Source organism: Diadema antillarum, unplaced genomic scaffold (genome assembly GCF_040938485.1).
Source record: "Diadema antillarum isolate AM-2024a unplaced genomic scaffold, OU_Dant_1.0 seq00000297_RagTag, whole genome shotgun sequence".
NCBI classification, from domain to species: domain Eukaryota; kingdom Metazoa; phylum Echinodermata; class Echinoidea; order Diadematoida; family Diadematidae; genus Diadema; species Diadema antillarum.
In genome coordinates, this window is record NW_027271320.1 from 2,183,986 (window position 1) to 2,206,911 (window position 22,926).

A 22,926-nucleotide genomic window follows, 5' to 3' on the forward strand; every position below is an offset into this window, starting at 1 on the left:
TTTTCTTCAGGTAAGCACTAAGAAGAGTCTCTCTTCCACCTCCCTGGCCTGACGTACGTCACAATGTTTTACACTAGCAGTGCGCACTCAATCAGTTGTTACAAGCAGCGTTGCCAGGTCCCAACGGAACAAAATCACTAAAAGGCCTGTGAAAAATCACCAAAAACCACAAAAAATCACCAAATCTGAGAAAATGTTTTTTCTCGAAGTTTTTTTTTTTAATTGATTTTTTTTAAAGTTTTTTTTTTTATTTTTTAATCTTTTGGCATATAGGATCAATGAACTTCCAAGGGAGTTCAAGCTGTGGGAGCTGCTGCTGCTGCTGTAGGTGTGTATAGATAAAAAAATTAGCGTACGCGCAGGTTTTTGCGCATGTCCTTTTCAGCATCCGAGATTTTGCGAGATATTCAGAGATGGAAAGCATGGTCGACGAGATTCACTTGTTGACGACATGAAGATCTATTAGCCGTGACCAGTGCCGTATATACGGCACTGGCCGTGACTAATTGACATGGTTTGTGAATATTTAGCCAATACGGTCTGGACTTGTATATCTTTTGTGTCTAAACTGAGACTAATCGCGACACAACGATCTCGCGGACTAGATCATGCATTTGGGTGCAAACGCCATCTCAAGTGGGCTAGCTTAGTCTGCATTCAAGGCAGCGGAGGCATTATTCAAAGACTCAGTATACCCACACTAATGCGCGTGTTCATGCGTGTATGGGTGGAAATGAGCTGCTGGCTTGACAGAGGTCTGCGCTCTAACAGTGCTTTTTTTTCTATATCGTTCATAAAAACATACATTGTGTACATTCATTGATCTTGCTCTAGCGATCCACGTCCCACAAGCTTTGCTTTTTAGTGGATCACTATTTTCATATCGAATCTATTTTCCGCACGCCCACGAAGTATCCTCCTCGTATATATATATATAAATATATGTTGTTATATAATTTATCTCGGATACTACATGAATCTTTTGCAAATCCTTAATGTTTGAAAAATATCATTTCATGACATGTATACTTTGTACTATGTTTTGATTTTCGTTGATCGGAAATAAACTATGATTGAATTGAATTGAATTGAATTGAAAAAATACAACCACTTACCTTCATGTTGTAGGGAACGTAACGTACTGATGCGCATCTGTTTACTGCATACACTTGGAAGCTAGTCATAGATGCTTGCATTGAATCTTTTAAGCATTGCTGCAGTGACCTCAAACTTATTACAGCAGCCAAAAGTGGTCTTGGTTAAGACTATGGCTTCTAGAGTTTTAGTCGAAAGCTGGTTGCGATACTTGTTTTTTGCCCATGTCACTATGGAGAAGATGCGTTCGACTGAAGCATTGGAGATGGGACAAGACAGCGCTCCGAGGGCATAAAGTCCTATTGTCCTGTATGGCTTGTGTCGGTCGGAGTTTTCATGATTCAAAATGCCCTTCCAAAAGGACTGGCTGTCATCTGGTATGCTGCCTTTGAAGATCTTCTCTTCCTTCCACAGATGCAAGCGGATCATTCTGTACTGTTCCTCAACCACATCAAGGTCCTCACACAGATGAAGAAGAGGAAGGTCTGAAAAGGCACAACATGACATTTGCGACAGTACATTCTTGGGATGAAGTAATGACAATTTTTGGAATGTCTTCTTGCTCTCAGGTAGCCTCTTTTCTATCTCAGATATGAGACATGCAAGAAAGTCAGCACATCGGGTTCTCACATTGTCTACGATCTGTAGATGGGCAGGCTCCCTCTGCAACCTGACTGCTTCAGCTGTAAATTTGTGACCATAGTCTATGAGATTCAGAGGACGTCTTGCACCAGTACCGTGATCATACACCCGTTCCTTCAATGACTTGTGCTGCATGTCTAACGCATCTGAGAGCCCTTCCGGTGATGCATTTTCAGCCTGGAATTTCTGATTCAGGCGGTCTAGGTTCTCCACAACTGGTGCAAGGAATGTAAAGTACAAGAAATTTGACTTGTCGTCAAACATGTGGAACAGCATCCTCGCTCGGTAACGGACATCTTGCGTGCCTTCGTTCATTGCCATTTGGAAATAGTTTTTCAGAGGATCCCAGTGTTCCCAAATCCTCCGGATGAGCTCCCCCCTGACTAGCCAACGAGTTGTAGACATTTTTTTGAAGGGCATCTTCTTGCTTGCAAGTTCTCCTTCCTCTAGCTCTTCAGCGCAGAATGTGTCATAGAGTGATTTATATGCTTCTCGGCGCAAGAAGCTGTGGCTGAAGAAACTTGGAACTTCACAGAGCATGAATCCCACATTTGAAGGGAGTCCCTCAAATGCCTTCTGTACGCACAATGCGATGGAATGGCATACACATTTCATGAGTGTGCATTTTGGTGCAACCTCTTTTACTCGGCTCCAAACACTGTTGTGTTCTCCGGTCATGTTTGAAGCTCCATCTGTTGCAAGACCTACACAACGGGAGAGGTTCAGATTGTACTCATCTAGAACGGTTTGTAATGCCTTGAAGAGCTGTTCGCCGGTGGCTTCGCAGATCTCTTGAAACCCCAAGAGTACGGTCAGTATTTCCATTTTCTCCTCACTAAAGTATCTTGCAAGGATGGCAAGAACTCTTGTTGATGACACATCTGTACTCTCGTCGATTATCAGAGAAAATGCTTTCTCTGACATATCTTCCTTTACTTGCTCCTTTATGGTAGGAGCAATAACTTGTGTCACAAGTTTTGTACATTTGGTGCGATGTATCGAAATGGACTCTAGAGTGCTACCAGCTGCATACTTTTTGATCGTCTCAGACAAATGATCAATCGAGCTCAGAGGACTATGACAGCATGTCGTAACAGCCAAATGAAGCTCGGCGGCCTTAACAGCATCAGCAGGCTGGATCTTTTTACTGCATGTAGCGAATTTGGTCATTGAACTCCCTGCAATAGCTCTTCTCGCCGCAACGTGGCTTGGGGTATCTTGATGTTTTTTTAAGGAGGCATGATGAGGCTTTAGCTGCTTTCTGCAGTATTTACAGAATGGTAATTTCACATCGTTGTCCATCACAGAAGTAAGCCAGTTAAACTCAGTTTCCCATGAGGTCAAATACTTTCTTGATGCCTCATACTTGGTCTTAGATTTCTTTGCTGGTGGTGTGGCCATACTGAATATGCCTAGTCTGAAAATAGTGCAGAGATAGACAAGGGCAAGGGGCTATTGTAGTAGTAGAAGTATAGCATAGTAATTGCACATATTGGTATTACTTTTCAAAACAAAGATATAAATTAAATATCACAATATTAGATATCACTGTTGACAAGGGTTGATAAATCGCAATTCACTTTTGCTTTACATCTCATTTTTTTTAAATCAGTACACAGAGTAGTTCTAAGGTTTTGTAATTTAATCAGTTGTAATTCTTCATGTTTATGATTAATTTTAATCTGTCCTTGTTCGTTATGTATTACAATTTCAAAAAAGCAACTTACCACCACTGCTGTTTAAGTGCCATCACTTTGAAACTCGAAAGTTATGTGGTCTAGATCCTACTAGAAACATATTCTCATGCAACTCGAGGGAATTGAGGTAGTAGCCTTCTTATCATTCATGTTGTCTCTCTTCTTTTTTTTTCCTGAAGAATTCAAGATTTATGACTGATCAACAGTATTTAGGAGATATTGGATAAAAACCGTTCCTACACTGACAGCATGAATGTCCTCATAGTGGATGAGTGTTGTCAATCAAACACTTCTGCCTAGTAGCAGGCAGCTACCTAGTACTAGTAGATATCTAGTCATCCTTTCCATTTGCATTTGCGTGAATGCACATTGCAGCACCACCGAACACGCACAACCAGCACACAGAATCACAGTCCTACACAGTATACAAGTAGTTGTCATTTGTCAAATATCGATTACAGATCTAACCATGATTTACTCGATGCTATTAGAGTCAGCTTATCATTTACTCGAGTATTTAAGATTTGCAACTCACCAGTATAAGACAGATCTTTCGAGATATCTGGGGAAAGTGGGTAAGGGTTTCAACTACAAGATAACCACAAACTGATATAATTATATCGAACACTCATTATCAGTAGTGAGCTCGCTGGTTTCCAACCAGTACTGCTTCCAACACTGTCCCAACCTCCCTGCTATGACGTAGCCAGCACAGCTGGTGGCCGCGGTTTGTAGCTTTATCAGCAGTAGACAGCTGAGTATGATCTGACAGCAGCGTGGCGACCATTGCATCGGCGCGTGTGCGTGCAGTACACACAGTCACACACATGCATTGCGTACAATGTGCGATGTGTGTTTTGTGTGTGTATAAGATCTGACAGTATACCAAGACAATAACGCACATGTTATGTATCTATGGGAAAGTGTTACGCCATGCTTTCTGGAAAATAGACTAGTTTTCATGGTGATTTTGTTTATTTCTTTCGAAATCACCCGAAAATCCCCAAAAGATAACCAAAAATCACCAAAAGATCACCAGAAATCACCAAATATGGATTTGGTTACCAGGATAAAATTTTGTCACCAAGGGTTTCAAAAAATCACCAAATTTCACTATTTTTGGTTACCAAGATCACCATCTGGCAACACTGGTTACAAGTGCGTCACGCGCTACTATACGCGCTGTCAATCCTGTAAACAACTTCTAGTTCGGGCCGCGGGCTGCCACAACAGCCGGCGGCCTTTCTTGTGCATAACAGTACGTGGCGTACGTATACTCTCGTACGTACGTACAGTACGTGTGCGGGATTTCCGAGTGCGACGTGCGTAAATGTTTGGGACGAACATCTTCGGACATCTTGACTTTTGAGCGAGTGCTACATGTAGCTGACTGGTATTGACCCACAAAGGTACGTGAAAAATGCTGTTAGTTTTCGACCCATTTTATAAAACTAATGATGCACAGGATTATTTCGTGGCGTTAGTGAAGGTGCGGCTCACTCTCGAGTATTGACAACGGTTGCAAACATGCACTCGGCTGCGCCTCGTGCATGTCGCACCATTGTCAATACTCTCGAGCGCGCCGCACCTTCACTAACACACTCTATCCTGTGCATCATTAGTATAATAGTGCATCACCAGTTCGTTATTGAGTAGGCATACATTGCATGTATAATTATATACGTCGCTGAGTTGTATATTTTGGCTGTGTTTGTGCGTGCCTTCATCATAGCCTAGTGAAATCCTTCTTTTTCTAATAACAGCATTGCGTTTTTGTCATTTCGGGAGTACTATTTCATTTTTTGTATATAAATATAATTTTAATTCCTACCGAACCTTAAATAATCCGAAAAAAAAAAATATGCATCGGAGTATGCGCTTATGGGTATCGGTCGACTCAAGAAGAGAGTTTGCAGCTGTGCGTAGGTCCTAGTACTGGTAATGAAATCAATGACAAAGCTGTACAGATTTGTCGTTCTTGGGATTCTCGCATGAATACAATACCCACTCCATGAATTCACAATATAATTTTGCAAGTTGTTACGGAATTACGTGAACAGTGCATTCAGTATCTATTTATTTATTTTTACAGACATTTTATTTTTCTCGTAATACTTTCAACTATCAAGACGCAGCTATCAGTAATTGCATATTGGATGATATAATAATGAAATAGCGTGGTATATGTGACCCTGCATCACAAAACCAACAAAATGTCGCCACACATGGATTTTTACTTTTTATAGGGCAGATTCTGAAAGAGCAGACCCTAAGCTTTAAAATGATGTACAACTGAAATGACTCCCGTAACCTACCTAAATACTGGAAAGAAAACACACTCTGGAAGAGCAAATTATTAAAGCTAATTCATAATGTTATTTTACCACGCTTTGATTATGGTGACGTTGTTTATAGCTCTGCTTGTAAAATGCATGTTGATAGATTACAGAAAATACAAAATAGGGCTGGCCGGTTAATACCCCAGATAAAACAGGAATCTCATGTTCCGAACCTGGAGAGTCACAATGCTCTGAAATGGGACACTTTGGTAGAAAGAAGAAACGAACACCTAATGACATGTATGTTTAGAACACTCCATGGTATGATCCCAGAATATTTGTCTAAATCTTTCGATTATCTCTCTCACCCTTATTCTTTCCGTTTTGAAAACAAACTTAGTTTCCCCAAACCCTATACTGAATTTCTCAAAAGATCATTTATACATCGAGTGGCATTTATGTATAATAGCCTACCGCCGGCTGCTCGATCAGCCTTTAATTTGAATGTTTTCCTATTCAAGGATATGTACAAATTTATGAATCCCAGTTGCAATGTATTCTTTGTTGTGACAGGACAGCCATGTTTATTTTGTTCTGTTCTGCTTTGTAATGTTTGCTTAAGCAATGTCATGGTTGTTTGTTGTAACCTTAATCTCTGTAGTTTGTTTGTTTGTTTTTATTCTATTTCCAACTTTATCTCTATGTATAATTCTCTTTCTTTGCATAATCATTGTAAATGCTCGTTTAAATATTATGTAACTGGACCCGATGGAAGTCTAAGAGCGGCCATGGCGGTACCGCTGAAAATGGGCATTGCAGCCGTTTTAAAATATAATTTTAATATGTTTTCAACGGAAATAAATACCTATATCTACCTGCCTACCTTATAGTCAGATACTCAATTGACTGTAAGCATCCTTTCCGACGGCGTGAATAGCGAGACTTGCTGGAGTCGCTTCCAAAATTCAAGAAATGACTGTGACATGAGCCTTAAAGGCTGCAGAAAGCGAGAGATTCTTATATTCAGCGATGACAGAATATGAAGAATAAGAATACGACTTGAATAGGCAATAGCTATAGATGTACGAGATAACATTTGAAAATCGTCCTAACGATAGAGTACATTTTAATTTCGGACCATTGTAGCTGAAAGGCTGTAGCTGTAGCTGTAGCTAGGGGGGGGGGGGGGGAGGCGTCATTCTACAGAATAAGTAAGGTACTTTCAACGGGTAGTATACAATGAGCCAGGTTTCTTGCTGCGTCAGAGCATAGATAATCTTTTTTTTTTTGTTAGCCATCCTTGTAGTTCTTAGTTGGATATTACATTAAAAGAATAACCCGACCAAATTGGTCTATTAGCATGCGAGTATTATGTGGCCGTGCATCACAAAACAAGCAAAAAGTCGTACCCCTTGATTTTATGTAAGGACTAAAACAAGGTGGAATTTGTCAACCAAGTCATATTTAGTTTTCCATATTTTCTAAATGAGCTATTTTCCTTTTATATTATTCTAAAGTTTGGGAGCATAACATTAATTTGAGAGCGCGTTTTCAGCAGTTTTTCTACAACCCATTTTTGTGGGAGCCTAGAATGATCAGTTATGTCTGAGAGGCCCCCTGTCATTTCTTGAAATCCTCTGCACACTCTTCACTTTCCAGTCTAATAACTTTTGGAAGGATGATGCTGCTGCTTTGAAAGTTAGCATTAATCATGGAAAGAATGTGTTAGTAGAACATGTTCAACTTCAGCTTAATCTTATAATCTCCTCATTGCTGTTGCTCCAATGGTTTACATCCTGTGTTATGTCCCTTCCATAGCACGGCTGGCACAGCTTGTAAGAAATTAAGCGCTTGAATAGACTCTGTACTTCACAGCCTCTTTTCTAAGTCCTTACTTTTCCAGATTGTGCGCTTTCTCTCCAGTATTTAGATATGTTAGGGAAGTCCATTTAAATTGAGTTGTATATTATTTTAAAGCTTAGCGTCTGCTCTTTCAGAATCTGTTCTTTTTGTTGGTTTTGTGATGTAGGGCACAGATTGGCATATTGTAAATGTTTTATGTTATATTTATTATTGTAAGGCATTGTCTGAACTATCTTTCTTTTTAGTACCGGAGATGTGTACGTCAACAGTCTTATTGTACCATTTCATTAAAAAATTAGTGCAGTTTTGAAGTTATTTCTGATTTCAGAAATGGTCGTCAACAATGAACAAATTAACGTTCAATGTGCATGCACTTCGCTTAGATTATGATAAAACAAGTCTCTGTGGTGTACGTAAAGATGACATTCTTTTTTTTTTAATAAGAGACATGAAATACTATTTAACTGTAACATTTATGAAATCTATTCACAAGGAATTCATATGTGAATTAAAACGAACAAAAAAGTCGTTACTTCCAATCTATGTACGATTGAATTTGGATTAGTTATAGAAAACGACATAATTATATCTTCATGAAATCAATCATGTACCCGCCATGTTGTCTTTGCAATGTGGAACATTATAGTTGTCTTGACTTTTTTGGTGTCTTTTTTTCTTGTTGTTGGAACAAAACTTTTTTTGTGTCTTTTTTTTTCTTGTTGTTAAAAAAAATCAAATATTATCTTGGTTTTAAACATTTCTTCTTTTTTTTGTGTGTGTATTTTTTTAGGCAAATGGTCTTCAGTAGGACTGTTACTTTACTCACGTATGCTGCTGAAGAGAAGTTGCGCCATCTACGGCGAGTAAGCCGAGATGAAATCAGGTTGATTAGAGGAACTAGTAAAAAGAAAAAAAAAAAGAGTAATAATCATTATGATAATAACGCTCAAGGTGGAGAAATTGTATGAACGACAATGGCATGCCCCTAAACGTAATGACAGGTAGTTTGCTTGCAGGATCATTTGGCAATGACGATACGAGCTGCTTTTGACGAACTAATCAACGTAGGAGCTGTGCGATGAATGATAGCTGAGATCAAACAATTTAACACACGTACGGCCTACGTCGGCATGTACACGACGTTGCAGACTGGAAAAAGTCGAGTTCGGCTATATATATATATATATATATACACTCAACAAAAAAAAAGTAAGTTCCCCCCTAGCATTTTTGGATATATCTCAAAAAGTGTTTTACCGATTTTCATAATTCAAACGGAAATGGATAAGGAATTAAAATGAAATTAACATGAGTGGCAAATCATTGCCACCAGATATCATTATTGGTGTGAAAAAATGCATTTTATGTCAAAATGCATGGAAATAAAAGTTGCACTTTAGTGATTTGTAATGACTTTGGCACAAATAAACAATCACTCATGATTCTGAACATTTAAGCATGGTTTATTGCATATTTCTCTATCTCTTCATTTTCATGAGAATACAGTGAAGTATTTGATAATGATATGTCCACCATCCGCTTCAATGACCAGCCGGCATCTCTTTGTCATACTGTTAACTAATGTTTGTACTTGGCGCTGCTGAATGTTGGCCAATGCTCTCTGCAAGATGCACTGAAATTCTTGCAGTGAAGTGTCATCTTTCACCTTTTTGCTCGCTTTCCGCTTAATGATATCCCAAATATTCTCTACTGGATTACTGTCAGGGGATCTTGCAGGCAATTCCATACGTTCGATGCCATTTCCCTCAACAAACTGATCTACAACTTGAGCGCATGATGCAAAATGGCCATAGGCACATTAATGTGATCAAATCGAATTGGAATTACAAATCACAAGGCTTCTACCAATATTTTCATATTGAAAAGGCTATTGTTTAAAAAGTATGCATAAAATCTGTTTAATAGGGAAGCACATTGTACCTGAAGAAATTTCTGAGAATTACACAATTTAAAAAGGTCATTTCCAAACTTATATAGGAAATGTATACAATATGCTTCATATAGCCTGAAGTGCAACTTTTTTTCACATGCATTTTGACATAAAATGCGGTTTCTTTTACACCAATAATGATATCTGGTGGCAATTATATGCCATTCATGTTATGAGTAATGAAATTCCCTATCCATTCCCGTTTGAATAATGAAAATCCGTAAAATACTTTTCGAGATATATCAAAAAATGTTAGGGGGAACTTACTTTGTTTGCTGAGTGTATATATATCTATCTATCTATATATATTATATATATATATATATATATATATATATATATATGTGACCGTGCATCACAAAGCAAATAAAAAGTAGCACCCCTTGATTTAACGTGAGGACTGAAAAAAGGTGAAATTGGTTAACCGAGTCATTCCTTTTCTTTTTTTTCTGAAAGAGCTATCCTTCTTCTACATCATTCTTTAGTTTGAGATCATAACATGGGAAAATGTGTTTTCACCAGTTCTTCGACAACCCCCTTTTTTTTGGGGGGGGGGTGGGGGGGGGAGTACAATGATAACATATTTCTTAGAGGCTCATTTTCATTTCTTGAAATCCTTTGCACACTTTTCACTTTCAAGTCTAATAACTTTTGAAAGGATACATACAACACCACATGTGACCCTCCCCCACAAAACCAACAAAGAGTTGCCAGGCATGGATTTTTAGTTTAGGGCAGATTCTAAAAGAGCAAACTCTAAGCTTTAAAATGATGTATAACTCAACTCAAATGGACTCTTCTAACCTATTTAAATTTTGGAAAGAAAGCACACACTCTGAAAAAGTGTGAACTTAGAAAAGAGGCTCTGAAGTACAGAGTGTATTCAAGCACTTAATCTTTACCAAGCCGTGCTAGCTGTACGATGAATAGGACCCCCCCCCCCCCCCCCAAAAAAAAAGGATGAAAACACTGTTGCAACAACACTGTAGGGATTATCAGATTAAGCTGAAATTTAGCATGCCTTATCAACACATTCTGTCCATAACTAATGTCAACTTTCAAAACAGTAGCAGTATCGTTTCAAAATTTATTAAGAAAAATGAAGAGTGTGCAAAGGATTTTCAAGAAATATAAAGGAACCTCTGAGACATGCCTGACCACAATACTCTACCAAAAATGGTTGTAGAAAAACGGTTGAAAATCCACTTTCTCATTCATATTATTATTCCAAACTCAAGAATATTGTAGAAGAAGAGTAGCTCTTTAAGAAAATATGGAAAACCCAAAACTGACTTGCTTTACCCGTTTCACATATTTTGAGTCCTCACGTAAAATCAAGGGTGCGACTTTTTGTTTGTTTTGTGATGCACAGTCACAATCATAATTATGCCTTTACAATGAGAGCCAGGCAGTCTCGAAAGCATCAAATACTTTTCAATCACACCATATAATATTTTACAAGTAACTCTGAGTGAAGCCAAATGAATAAACAAGACACCGTCGCAAAAATACACACATATTACACACAAACACAACACACACAGACACAGACACACACACACACACACACACACACACACACACACACACATGCAGTAGGCCTGCATAGGGACAGCCAAAGAGACAGAAAAAGAGAGAAAAAAGATTATGTCTACTCATATCCAGTTATGGCAAACAGATTTGAAAAAATGCATACCCTACAGTAATGGCACATTGATATTTCTCTTGCTAACACTGGACAAACTACAGATCAAGAGTAATAAATGATACACGCACGACGTACATAGGTACAGAATATTTGCTTGAGCGGTTAGAGAACGATCATATCATTAATATTAGTTTGCCCAGAAGCATAGCCCGTCTAGTCGTCTCCGCAGTCTGGGCATCGATACTTTGCAAAACGTTTGCGTGATTGAGTCGAAGACAGTTTCCTGCTGCTGCTTACCGACTCAAACAGTGTCAGAGGAAAGTGCCGAAAACTGAGGTCAGTTGCTGTCAATTACATTGCGGAATATATATATATATATATATATATATATATATATATATTTAATATCAGAGATTATCAGCAGTTCAACATACATTCGAGATGTCAATATGGCATATTGCATATATACATTGTCATTTTTTTATGACACGTGTAATGCAGACTTAGCTTTAAAATTTAATGTCGCCATGGAGTTGCGTTCTCAACAAACATAATTATGTCTCGAGAGGATGTGCATAAATGTAACCATGAAATTCAACTGAATTGTATCTAATCGAAACAAGTATCGTGTCTTTTTTATAGTCATAATTATTTGAAAATCTCGCGTGCATTGGCAAAAAAAAAAATGCTGTATTTGAAATGGGAAAGACTCAATACAATACATTTGATTTAGTTCGACTATAGGAGATGAGGATGCATATATGACTCAAACGAAAATTATAAATTAGAAGTGATTATGATTTTATAATTTGATTAATTCCTAGTATAATTTTGGCTCTCATTTGTCAATCACGACTGATTCAGTATCCATCACTTCTTTTTTACTAGAGAATCGCTACAGGCACAATATTGCAACGTTTATTCTCTATAAATATTTATATATGGCGGCCTGTTCTGGCCTCTATAAAATCTTTCAATGAGAAATTTGCTGGCCCGAAAAAAAATCTAACAAACAAACAAACAAAAGGAACATAAATATCAACTAAGTGTCAGGGGCCTGATTACGCTACCAAAATGATTTATAGCTTTTTTGTTTGTCAGTTTTACTGACCAAATGTATGATATAATTATAGTTGAGTATATGAATATAAGAACGACCCAAGTCCATTGAAGACCATTTCGAGTAAACTAAAAAAAACTTCATATCTCTTTTATTTGTCCAATAATGTTTTATTTAACTGTGATGAGAAGGCAACATTGTATACACAAATTAGAACATATATTGTTAAGGCAATTAACATTTACATAAATTGTGGAGAGGCCATTTTGTATGGTGGACTTGGGTCGTTCTTTGATTCATATACATGATATTCTGCTATAGAGATGAGAGAAGGATGAGAGAGGGCGCTATTACATGAATGTAAGAATGATCCAAGTCCTTCATTCTTACATTAATATAAGATTTAACTCATTCAAATCAGGCACTTCCGGGGGTAATTAGGATTTATCATTTATACACAAGATGAGTCCATGCATAAGCTACAATTTCCCATGTCAAACTGAATTTGGCCAAAATTTGGACTTGGATCGTTCTTATATTCAGGTCTTCAATTGTTTACATAATCATAATGTCTTGAAATTATGTCAATATGGTTTCCGAGAGAATTATTCTCCAGATTAAGCTTTGGTCCAGTTATAGTGTAAAATTACAAAGGCAATGGCAAATTAAAAAATATAAAACAAAAACAAAAACAAATGCTAAAACTAAAAAGCATGTCATAGGAATTTCTTACGGATTTACTAAAGTGTTTGATACGTTACTTAAAAAGTTACAGTTTTATGGTGTTAACAGTGTTGCACTCTCATGGTTTAGGTATCATTCATCATATAGGCGGCAATGTCTTGTACATAATGATATATCATCAATTTTTCTCACTTTCTAAAAAAAAATCGAGTGAAAATATTCACTCTTAAAGGAGTGAATACAAAAAAGAGTGAATTTAGAGTGAAATTCAAATTTATGAAGTTCTTCCGTCGAGATGTTTTCATTGCAACTGATTGACAAATTGCCCTACATCGACGTAAATAAGCACTGAATTGATCAGTGTTTTAGTAGTAGCCATGATAAGCAATCATGGGCGTACATACTCGAGCAGGATTCGAACCCACGACCTCCTGATCACCGGACAGGCGTCATCTCCACTAGACCACCGAGCTTTCGCCCGACAGCAAGTGTTGGTTCTAATCCTTATAGCATGCAGCGGGTACTGCTTTGTTATTCAAATTTATGAAGTTCTTCCGTCGAGATGTTTTCATTGCAACTGATTGACAAATTGCCCTACATCGACGTAAATAAGCACTGAATTGATCAGTGTTTTAGTAGTAGCCATGATAAAAAATCATGGGCGTACATACTCGAGCAGGATTCGAACCCACGACCTCCTGATCACCGGACAGGTGTCATCTCCACTAGACCACCGAGCTTTCGCCCGACAGCAAGTGTTGGTTCTAATCCTTATAGCATGCAGCGGGTACTGCTTTGTTATTCAAATTTATGAAGTTCTTCCGTCGAGATGTTTTCATTGCAACTGATTGACAAATTGCCCTACATCGACGTAAATAAGCACTGAATTGATCAGTGTTTTAGTAGTAGCCATGATAAGCAATCATGGGCGTACATACTCGAGCAGGATTCGAACCCACGACCTCCTGATCACCGGACAGGCGTCATCTCCACTAGACCACCGAGCTTTCGCCCGACAGCAAGTGTTGGTTCTAATCCTTATAGCATGCAGCGGGTACTGCTTTGTTATTCAAATTTATGAAGTTCTTCCGTCGAGATGTTTTCATTGCAACTGATTGACAAATTGCCCTACATCGACGTAAATAAGCACTGAATTGATCAGTGTTTTAGTAGTAGCCATGATAAGCAATCATGGGCGTACATACTCGAGCAGGATTCGAACCCACGACCTCCTGATCACCGGACAGGCGTCATCTCCACTAGACTACCGAGCTTTCGCCCGACAGCAAGTGTTTGTTCTAATCCTTATAGCATGCAGCGGGTACTGCTTTGTTATTCAAATTTATGAAGTTCTTCCGTCGAGATGTTTTCATTGCAACTGATTGACAAATTGCCCTACATCGACGTAAATAAGCACTGAATTGATCAGTGTTTTAGTAGTAGCCATGATAAACAATCATGGGCGTACATACTCGAGCAGGATTCGAACCCACGACCTCCTGATCACCGGACAGGCGTCATCTCCACTAGACCACCGAGCTTTCGCCCGACAGCAAGTGTTGGTTCTAATCCTTATAGCATGCAGCGGGTACTGCTTTGTTATTCAAATTTTTGAAGTTCTTCCGCCATTCTTCATTGCAACTGATTGACAAATTGCCCTACATCGACGTAAATAAGCACTGAATTGATCAGTGTTTTAGTAGTAGCCATGACAAAAAATCATGGGCGTACATACTCGAGCAGGATTCGAACCCACGACCTCCTGATCACCGGACAGGCGTCATCTCCACTAGACCACCGAGCTTTCGCCCGACAGCAAGTGTTGGTTCTAATCCTTATAGCATGCAGCGGGTACTGCTTTGTTATTCAAATTTATGAAGTTCTTCCGTCGAGATGTTTTCATTGCAACTGATTGACAAATTGCCCTACATCGACGTAAATAAGCACTGAATTGATCAGTGTTTTAGTAGTAGCCATGATAAGCAATCATGGGCGTACATACTCGAGCAGGATTCGAACCCACGACCTCCTGATCACCGGACAGGCGTCATCTCCACTAGACCACCGAGCTTTCGCCCGACAGCAAGTGTTGGTTCTAATCCTTATAGCATGCAGCGGGTACTGCTTTGTTATTCAAATTTATGAAGTTCTTCCGTCGAGATGTTTTCATTGCAACTGATTGACAAATTGCCCTACATCGACGTAAATAAGCACTGAATTGATCAGTGTTTTAGTAGTAGCCATGATAAAAAATCATGGGCGTACATACTCGAGCAGGATTCGAACCCACGACCTCCTGATCACCGGACAGGTGTCATCTCCACTAGACCACCGAGCTTTCGCCCGACAGCAAGTGTTGGTTCTAATCCTTATAGCATGCAGCGGGTACTGCTTTGTTATTCAAATTTATGAAGTTCTTCCGTCGAGATGTTTTCATTGCAACTGATTGACAAATTGCCCTACATCGACGTAAATAAGCACTGAATTGATCAGTGTTTTAGTAGTAGCCATGATAAGCAATCATGGGCGTACATACTCGAGCAGGATTCGAACCCACGACCTCCTGATCACCGGACAGGCGTCATCTCCACTAGACCACCGAGCTTTCGCCCGACAGCAAGTGTTTGTTCTAATCCTTATAGCATGCAGCGGGTACTGCTTTGTTATTCAAATTTATGAAGTTCTTCCGTCGAGATGTTTTCATTGCAACTGATTGACAAATTGCCCTACATCGACGTAAATAAGCACTGAATTGATCAGTGTTTTAGTAGTAGCCATGATGAACAATCATGGGCGTACATACTCGAGCAGGATTCGAACCCACGACCTCCTGATCACCGGACAGGCGTCATCTCCACTAGACCACCGAGCTTTCGCCCGACAGCAAGTGTTGGTTCTAATCCTTATAGCATGCAGCGGGTACTGCTTTGTTATTCAAATTTTTGAAGTTCTTCCGCCATTCTTCATTGAAACTGATTGACAAATTGCCCTACATCGACGTAAATAAGCACTGAATTGATCAGTGTTTTAGTAGTAGCCATGACAAAAAATCATGGGCGTACATACTCGAGCAGGATTCGAACCCACGACCTCCTGATCACCGGACAGGCGTCATCTCCACTAGACCACCGAGCTTTCGCCCGACAGCAAGTGTTGGTTCTAATCCTTATAGCATGCAGCGGGTACTGCTTTGTTATTCAAATTTATGAAGTTCTTCCGTCGAGATGTTTTCATTGCAACTGATTGACAAATTGCCCTACATCGACGTAAATAAGCACTGAATTGATCAGTGTTTTAGTAGTAGCGATGATAAACAATCATGGGCGTACATACTCGAGCAGGATTCGAACCCACGACCTCCTGATCACCGGACAGGCGTCATCTCCACTAGACCACCGAGCTTTCGCCCGACAGCAAGTGTTTGTTCTAATCCTTATAGCATGCAGCGGGTACTGCTTTGTTATTCAAATTTATGAAGTTCTTCCGTCGAGATGTTTTCATTGCAACTGATTGACAAATTGCCCTACATCGACGTAAATAAGCACTGAATTGATCAGTGTTTTAGTAGTAGCCATGATAAACAATCATGGGCGTACATACTCGAGCAGGATTCGAACCCACGACCTCCTGATCACCGGACAGGCGTCATCTCCACTAGACCACCGAGCTTTCGCCCGACAGCAAGTGTTTGTTCTAATCCTTATAGCATGCAGCGGGTACTGCTTTGTTATTCAAATTTATGAAGTTCTTCCGTCGAGATGTTTTCATTGCAACTGATTGACAAATTGCCCTACATCGACGTAAATAAGCACTGAATTGATCAGTGTTTTAGTAGTAGCCATGATGAACAATCATGGGCGTACATACTCGAGCAGGATTCGAACCCACGACCTCCTGATCACCGGACAGGCGTCATCTCCACTAGACCACCGAGCTTTCGCCCGACAGCAAGTGTTGGTTCTAATCCTTATAGCATGCAGCGGGTACTGCTTTGTTATTCAAATTTTTGAAGTTCTTCCGCCATTCTTCATTGAAACTGATTGACAAATTGCCCTACATCGACGTAAATAAGCACTGAATTGATCAGTGTTTTAGTAGTAGCCATGACAAAAAATCATGGGCGTACATACTCGAGCAGGATTCGAACCCACGACCTCCTGATCACCGGACAGGCGTCATCTCCACTAGACCACCGAGCTTTCGCCCGACAGCAAGTGTTGGTTCTAATCCTTATAGCATGCAGCGGGTACTGCTTTGTTATTCAAATTTATGAAGTTCTTCCGTCGAGATGTTTTCATTGCAACTGATTGACAAATTGCCCTACATCGACGTAAATAAGCACTGAATTGATCAGTGTTTTAGTAGTAGCCATGATAAACAATCATGGGCGTACATACTCGAGCAGGATTCGAACCCACGACCTCCTGATCACCGGACAGGCGTCATCTCCACTAGACCACCGAGCTTTCGCCCGACAGCAAGTGTTTGTTCTAATCCTTATAGCATGCAGCGGGTACTGCTTTGTTATTCAAATTTATGAAGTTCTTCCGTCGAGATGTTTTCATTGCAACTGATTGACAAATTGCCCTACATCGACGTAAATAAGCACTGAATTGATCAGTGTTTTAGTAGTAGCCATGATAAACAATCATGGGCGTACATACTCGAGCAGGATTCGAACCCACGACCTCCTGATCACCGGACAGGCGTCATCTCCACTAGACCACCGAGCTTTCGCCCGACAGCAAGTGTTGGTTCTAATCCTTATAGCATGCAGCGGGTACTGCTTTGTTATTCAAATTTATGAAGTTCTTCCGTCGAGATGTTTTCATTGCAACTGATTGACAAATTGCCCTACATCGACGTAAATAAGCACTGAATTGATCAGTGTTTTAGTAGTAGCCATGATAAAAAATCATGGGCGTACATACTCGAGCAGGATTCGAACCCACGACCTCCTGATCACCGGACAGGCGTCATCTCCACTAGACCACCGAGCTTTCGCCCAACAGCAAGTGTTGGTTCTAATCCTTATAGCATGCAGCGGGTACTGCTTTGTTATTCAAATTTATGAAGTTCTTCCGTCGAGATGTTTTCATTGCAACTGATTGACAAATTGCCCTACATCGACGTAAATAAGCACTGAATTGATCAGTGTTTTAGTAGTAGCCATGATAAACAATCATGGGCGTACATACTCGAGCAGGATTCGAACCCACGACCTCCTGATCACCGGACAGGCGTCATCTCCACTAGACCACCGAGCTTTCGCCCGACAGCAAGTGTTGGTTCTAATCCTTATAGCATGCAGCGGGTACTGCTTTGTTATTCAAATTTATGAAGTTCTTCCGTCGAGATGTTTTCATTGCAACTGATTGACAAATTGCCCTACATCGACGTAAATAAGCACTGAATTGATCAGTGTTTTAGTAGTAGCCATGATAAACAATCATGGGCGTACATACTCGAGCAGGATTCGAACCCACGACCTCCTGATCACCGGACAGGCGTCATCTCCACTAGACCACCGAGCTTTCGCCCGACAGCAAGTGTTGGTTCTGATCCTTATAGCATGCAGCGGGTACTGCTTTGTTATTCAAATTTATGAAGTTCTTCCGTCGAGATGTTTTCATTGCAACTGATTGACAAATTGCCCTACATCGACGTAAATAAGCACTGAATTGATCAGTGTTTTAGTAGTAGCCATGATAAAAAATCATGGGCGTACATACTCGAGCAGGATTCGAACCCACGACCTCCTGATCACCGGACAGGCGTCATCTCCACTAGACCACCGAGCTTTCGCCCGACAGCAAGTGTTGGTTCTAATCCTTATAGCATGCAGCCGGTACTGCTTTGTTATTCAAATTTATGAAGTTCTTCCGTCGAGATGTTTTCATTGCAACTGATTGACAAATTGCCCTACATCGACGTAAATAAGCACTGAATTGATCAGTGTTTTAGTAGTAGCCATGATAAAAAATCATGGGCGTACATACTCGAGCAGGATTCGAACCCACGACCTCCTGATCACCGGACAGGCGTCATCTCCACTAGACTAGTTTTTAAAACACTGATCAATTCAGTGCTTATTTACGTCGATGTAGGGCAATTTGTCAATCAGTTGCAATAGTTCAAGTTCAAGTTCAAGTTCAAAGTTTATTTCATTTTTCAACAAAAAACATATGTTTCACTTCATTTTGTAACAGAAAATAAGGTAAGTAGAACATAGTGAAATAAAAAGAGTATAACAATTGAGGACCTAAAGTAATCATACATTGTATTGCAAGAAAGAAACATAAGTGATCAAAGCGAAATACATGTATACCGTTGTTTTAAATGCGAAAAATGGAGGGACCCACTTAAAAGACAGAGCTTGTAGTATGTGGGTCCCTCTGGAGAAGAACATCAACGAAAAGATCCTAAATTGAACCGTCGTATATACAAACAGATAACAAAGTGGAAGAAGTCTGGAAGCCCACTAGAAATTAGATTAACAAATAAATACATTTACATAGACGCGAACTAACATAAAACAGGACTAGACAGCAAGACAACTACTAAAGAAAAGGTTGTAAAGGACAAAACGGGCGGACAAGACTGACGAACTGAAGACAAAATAGCAGACAAAAACGCAAACAAGAGACAGAAACAGTAACAGAACAACAGAAACAACATAAACATAAAGTGAACAATAGAGTGAAATTGGAGTGAATTTTGAGTGTTCATTTTCACTCGATTTGGAGTGACCTCAGGGATCACTCCAAAATCTTCGAGTGATCCCTGAGGTCACTCCAAAATGAGTGAAAATGAACATTTTCACTAAAAATTCACCCAATTTCACTCTAAATTCACTCTTTTCACTCTAAATTCACTCTTTTTTGTTTTTTTTCACTCGATCTTTTTTTTAGAGAGTACAGATCAGAGGTGTGCGACAGGGCTTAATTTAGTTCCCCCTCTTTTTTTGTTATATATCAATGACATTGTTTATTCGTCGTCTATGTTATAATATAAATACATTTATATTATATATATATATATATATATACACACATATATATATTTTTTTTTTATTCCAATGATAATATATGTGACGGTGCACCACAATACAAACAAAAAGTCGCACCCGTTGATTTTAAGTGAGAACTCAAAAAAAGGTGAAATGGTTCAACCAAGTCAGTCTTGAGTTTTTCATATTTTCTGCAAGAGAAATCCTTCTTCTAGAGTATTCTTCTAGTTTGGTATCATGACATGAAAGGGAAAGTGTGTTTTTTGGCAGTTTTTCTACAAGCCTTTTTTCAAGACATGTAAAGCGGCTTCTTAGAAGCCGCTTTGCATGTCTTGAAATCCTTTGCACACTCTTCATTTTCAAGTCTAATGACTTTTGAAAGGATAACCCTACTGCTTTGAAAGTTAGTATTAACTCTTTATGTGCCATGGTGAAAACCCCCTGTGTGCCACGTTATTCTGAGACGCGAAGGTAGTCAAGATTTGAGAAAGAATTCTGTTTTTCCGATGTGTATAACTTCTTCAAATTTCTGTTAAGGTGGGCACAATAGTAGGCAAAGTCAAAGAGGAATGCCAAGCTTTGTTACGATATAGATTGTATGACGAATCTATTTTCAATTTTTCTTTTGAATGACCACGGCTTTGTTTGTTGAGCAAAATATGCGAAGTTGGCACGCCGTCGACTGAGCCGGACGTGCGAACGTGGCACATAAAGAGTTAATCACGGGCACAATGTGTTAATATAACATGCCTAATTTCAGCTTAATCTGATAATCCCTTCATTGCTGTTGCTCCGGTGGTTTACATTCTGTGTTTTGTCCCTGTCATGGCACAGCTAGCACAGCTTGGTAAAGATTAAGCGCTTGAATAGACACTGTACTTCAGAGCCTCTTTTCTCAGTTCATACTTTTCCAGAGTGTTTGCTTTCTTTCCAGTATTTAGGTAGGTTAGGGGAGTCCATTTGAATTGAGTTATACATCATTTTAAAGCTTAGAGTCTGCTATTTTAGTATCTGCCCTTACCTGAAAATCTACGTCTGGCGACTTTCTGTTGCTTTTGTGATGAAGGGTCACATAGGCCTATATACGCTAGTGTATACATAAAAATGTAGAGTTAACAAACGTGTCAAACTGGAATTGAATTAACAAATTATCACATAGTTATCAAAAAACAAAATATATCCATTTGGGCGTATAAAAACTCACACGAATGATTATTTATTAATGATTGATTATGATAATGTATCTATTTAACGTAAAATTTCGATCATTTTTTTGGTATTCTCATAGATGAAAATATAACTTGAAATGATCACTTACGTTATGTTACAACCTGTATTTCCAGAAATATAATTATTCTTTGACGAAAACTTACCTTTATGTACATACTGTTTTAATATCTTACAATGCCTTAATCCTACTATCATTGATTGTAATCTACTGTAGGCTACAAGTGCAAAGATCTAAACTCAACTTTATTTATTTATCTCGAAAGAAAGTTATTTGCATCTGGACTGGCTCAAAATACTTAGTCGACACTAGTCCGCTTTTATCATTTAAAAACGCTGGATATTTTGATATAAGTACATTTCACTGTTTGCTTTTTATGTTAAAATTTTTAGAACAATTTCCTTCTAAGTAACTTTAATTATTTCTTGAAAAATAACACTGTTCATTCGTATCTTACTTGTCATTCGTAAAATGTCCATGTAATATGTAAATCCCAAATCATTAATTGCACAAAAACCTTTGAGACATACTGGACCAAACCTTTGGAACACATTTCCAGTTTATGTGAAATGACGTAAAATGTTCTATTTCTTTTTTTTTTTTTTAAGGCAAGATTGATATCTAATGTTTCTGTCAGATTTCAATGTATGAATGCAGGATCTTAATATGGATTTTGTTTTGTTTGATCAGATTTTCTGTTTTCAGAAAATGGGCTTTAAAACAGAAGTAAATGATTATACATTGTACAAAATGTTTTTGTACCTACCATTGCATTGACATTGCCACGACCGTTGTGTTCAAACATTTGCATATACTGGCAGTCCTTCTTCCGCATAATTTCTCATAGAATTGTTAAGAAATCTGGAAATAAAATAGATATTTGATTGATAGAAATAATTTACACATAATTATATTTTCCTTCTTCGTATCATGCAAATTGAAATCTGTATTCTGATATTTTATGTGAAATTACTGAAAAAGAATCTTCATCAGTATTCAAATGTGTTAGAAGAAAAATAAATCAAGCAACCCCCCCCCCAAAAAAAAAATATTATTATTATTATGGAGACTTAGTGCACAAAAATCCATTTGTCCCGACTTGATTTATTTCAGATTAAAGCTGCTGGAAAACTCAGGCAACAATAAAACACAATGTCCTTGTTTTGGTAAAATCTTAAAAAAAATAATCCAACCTGTGTAACAAGGTTTAGTGCAGTGTAATTTGAAAGTTCAATGATTACCTTTGTTTTTCAAAACTTTGAAACATCTCCTCTGTTTTTACATTCATCCTCTTGATTATGTATTTATGCATTGTTATTGCAATTGGAAAGAGCACAGTGTCCCACAGTGTGTCGATAGTGTGAAATTTTAAGTATTAAGACAATTCACACTGTGGTGAGGTTTTCATATAGTGTTCACACAGTAATGTTTTGTTTCACACTGTGAATTAACGATTCACATTGTGTTAATAATGTGGTTCTCACACTGTGGGAAACTGTGTTCTTTCAAGCAGGGATAAGCAAGCAAAATCATCTGTCTCGACAGATTACTCATAAATTTTATCTCGACATCACTAGTAAGAGAGTCTTGAGAGAATGAAATAAAGAATAGATTCAATAAGCAAGGAAAACTTGGAATGAAAACGTTGAGAAATGCACAGAACATATGGGCTGAAAGCTGTATTCAACAGGATCAATTCAACCAAACAAAGGATTGAAAAGTTAAAAGTGTTAATATCCTTGTCATAGCATTGTATACTAGTAATCAATT

At 38.6% G+C, this 22,926-nt stretch overlaps 1 protein-coding gene across 1 annotated transcript; it reads right to left on the minus strand.

The window, feature by feature from the left end:
* Nucleotides 1-294: 294 nt before the first annotated feature.
* LOC139730203 (zinc finger protein 862-like) lies at nucleotides 295-4,567 on the minus strand. The gene is made up of 2 exons (XM_071641103.1): nucleotides 3,970-4,567; nucleotides 295-3,154 (listed from the first exon to the last, which is right to left on the minus strand). Exon 2 carries the CDS (start codon nucleotides 3,136-3,138, stop codon nucleotides 1,177-1,179), a length of 1,962 nt encoding a protein of 653 aa, XP_071497204.1. The 5' UTR covers nucleotides 3,139-3,154; nucleotides 3,970-4,567; the 3' UTR covers nucleotides 295-1,176.
* Between the last annotated feature and the right edge of the window lie 18,359 nt (nucleotides 4,568-22,926).

Coding starts and splice junctions, on each gene's coding strand:
- LOC139730203 (XM_071641103.1), bottom strand. CDS start 3,138: ATGGCCACACCACCAGCAAAGAAATCTAAGACCAAGTATGAGGCATCA.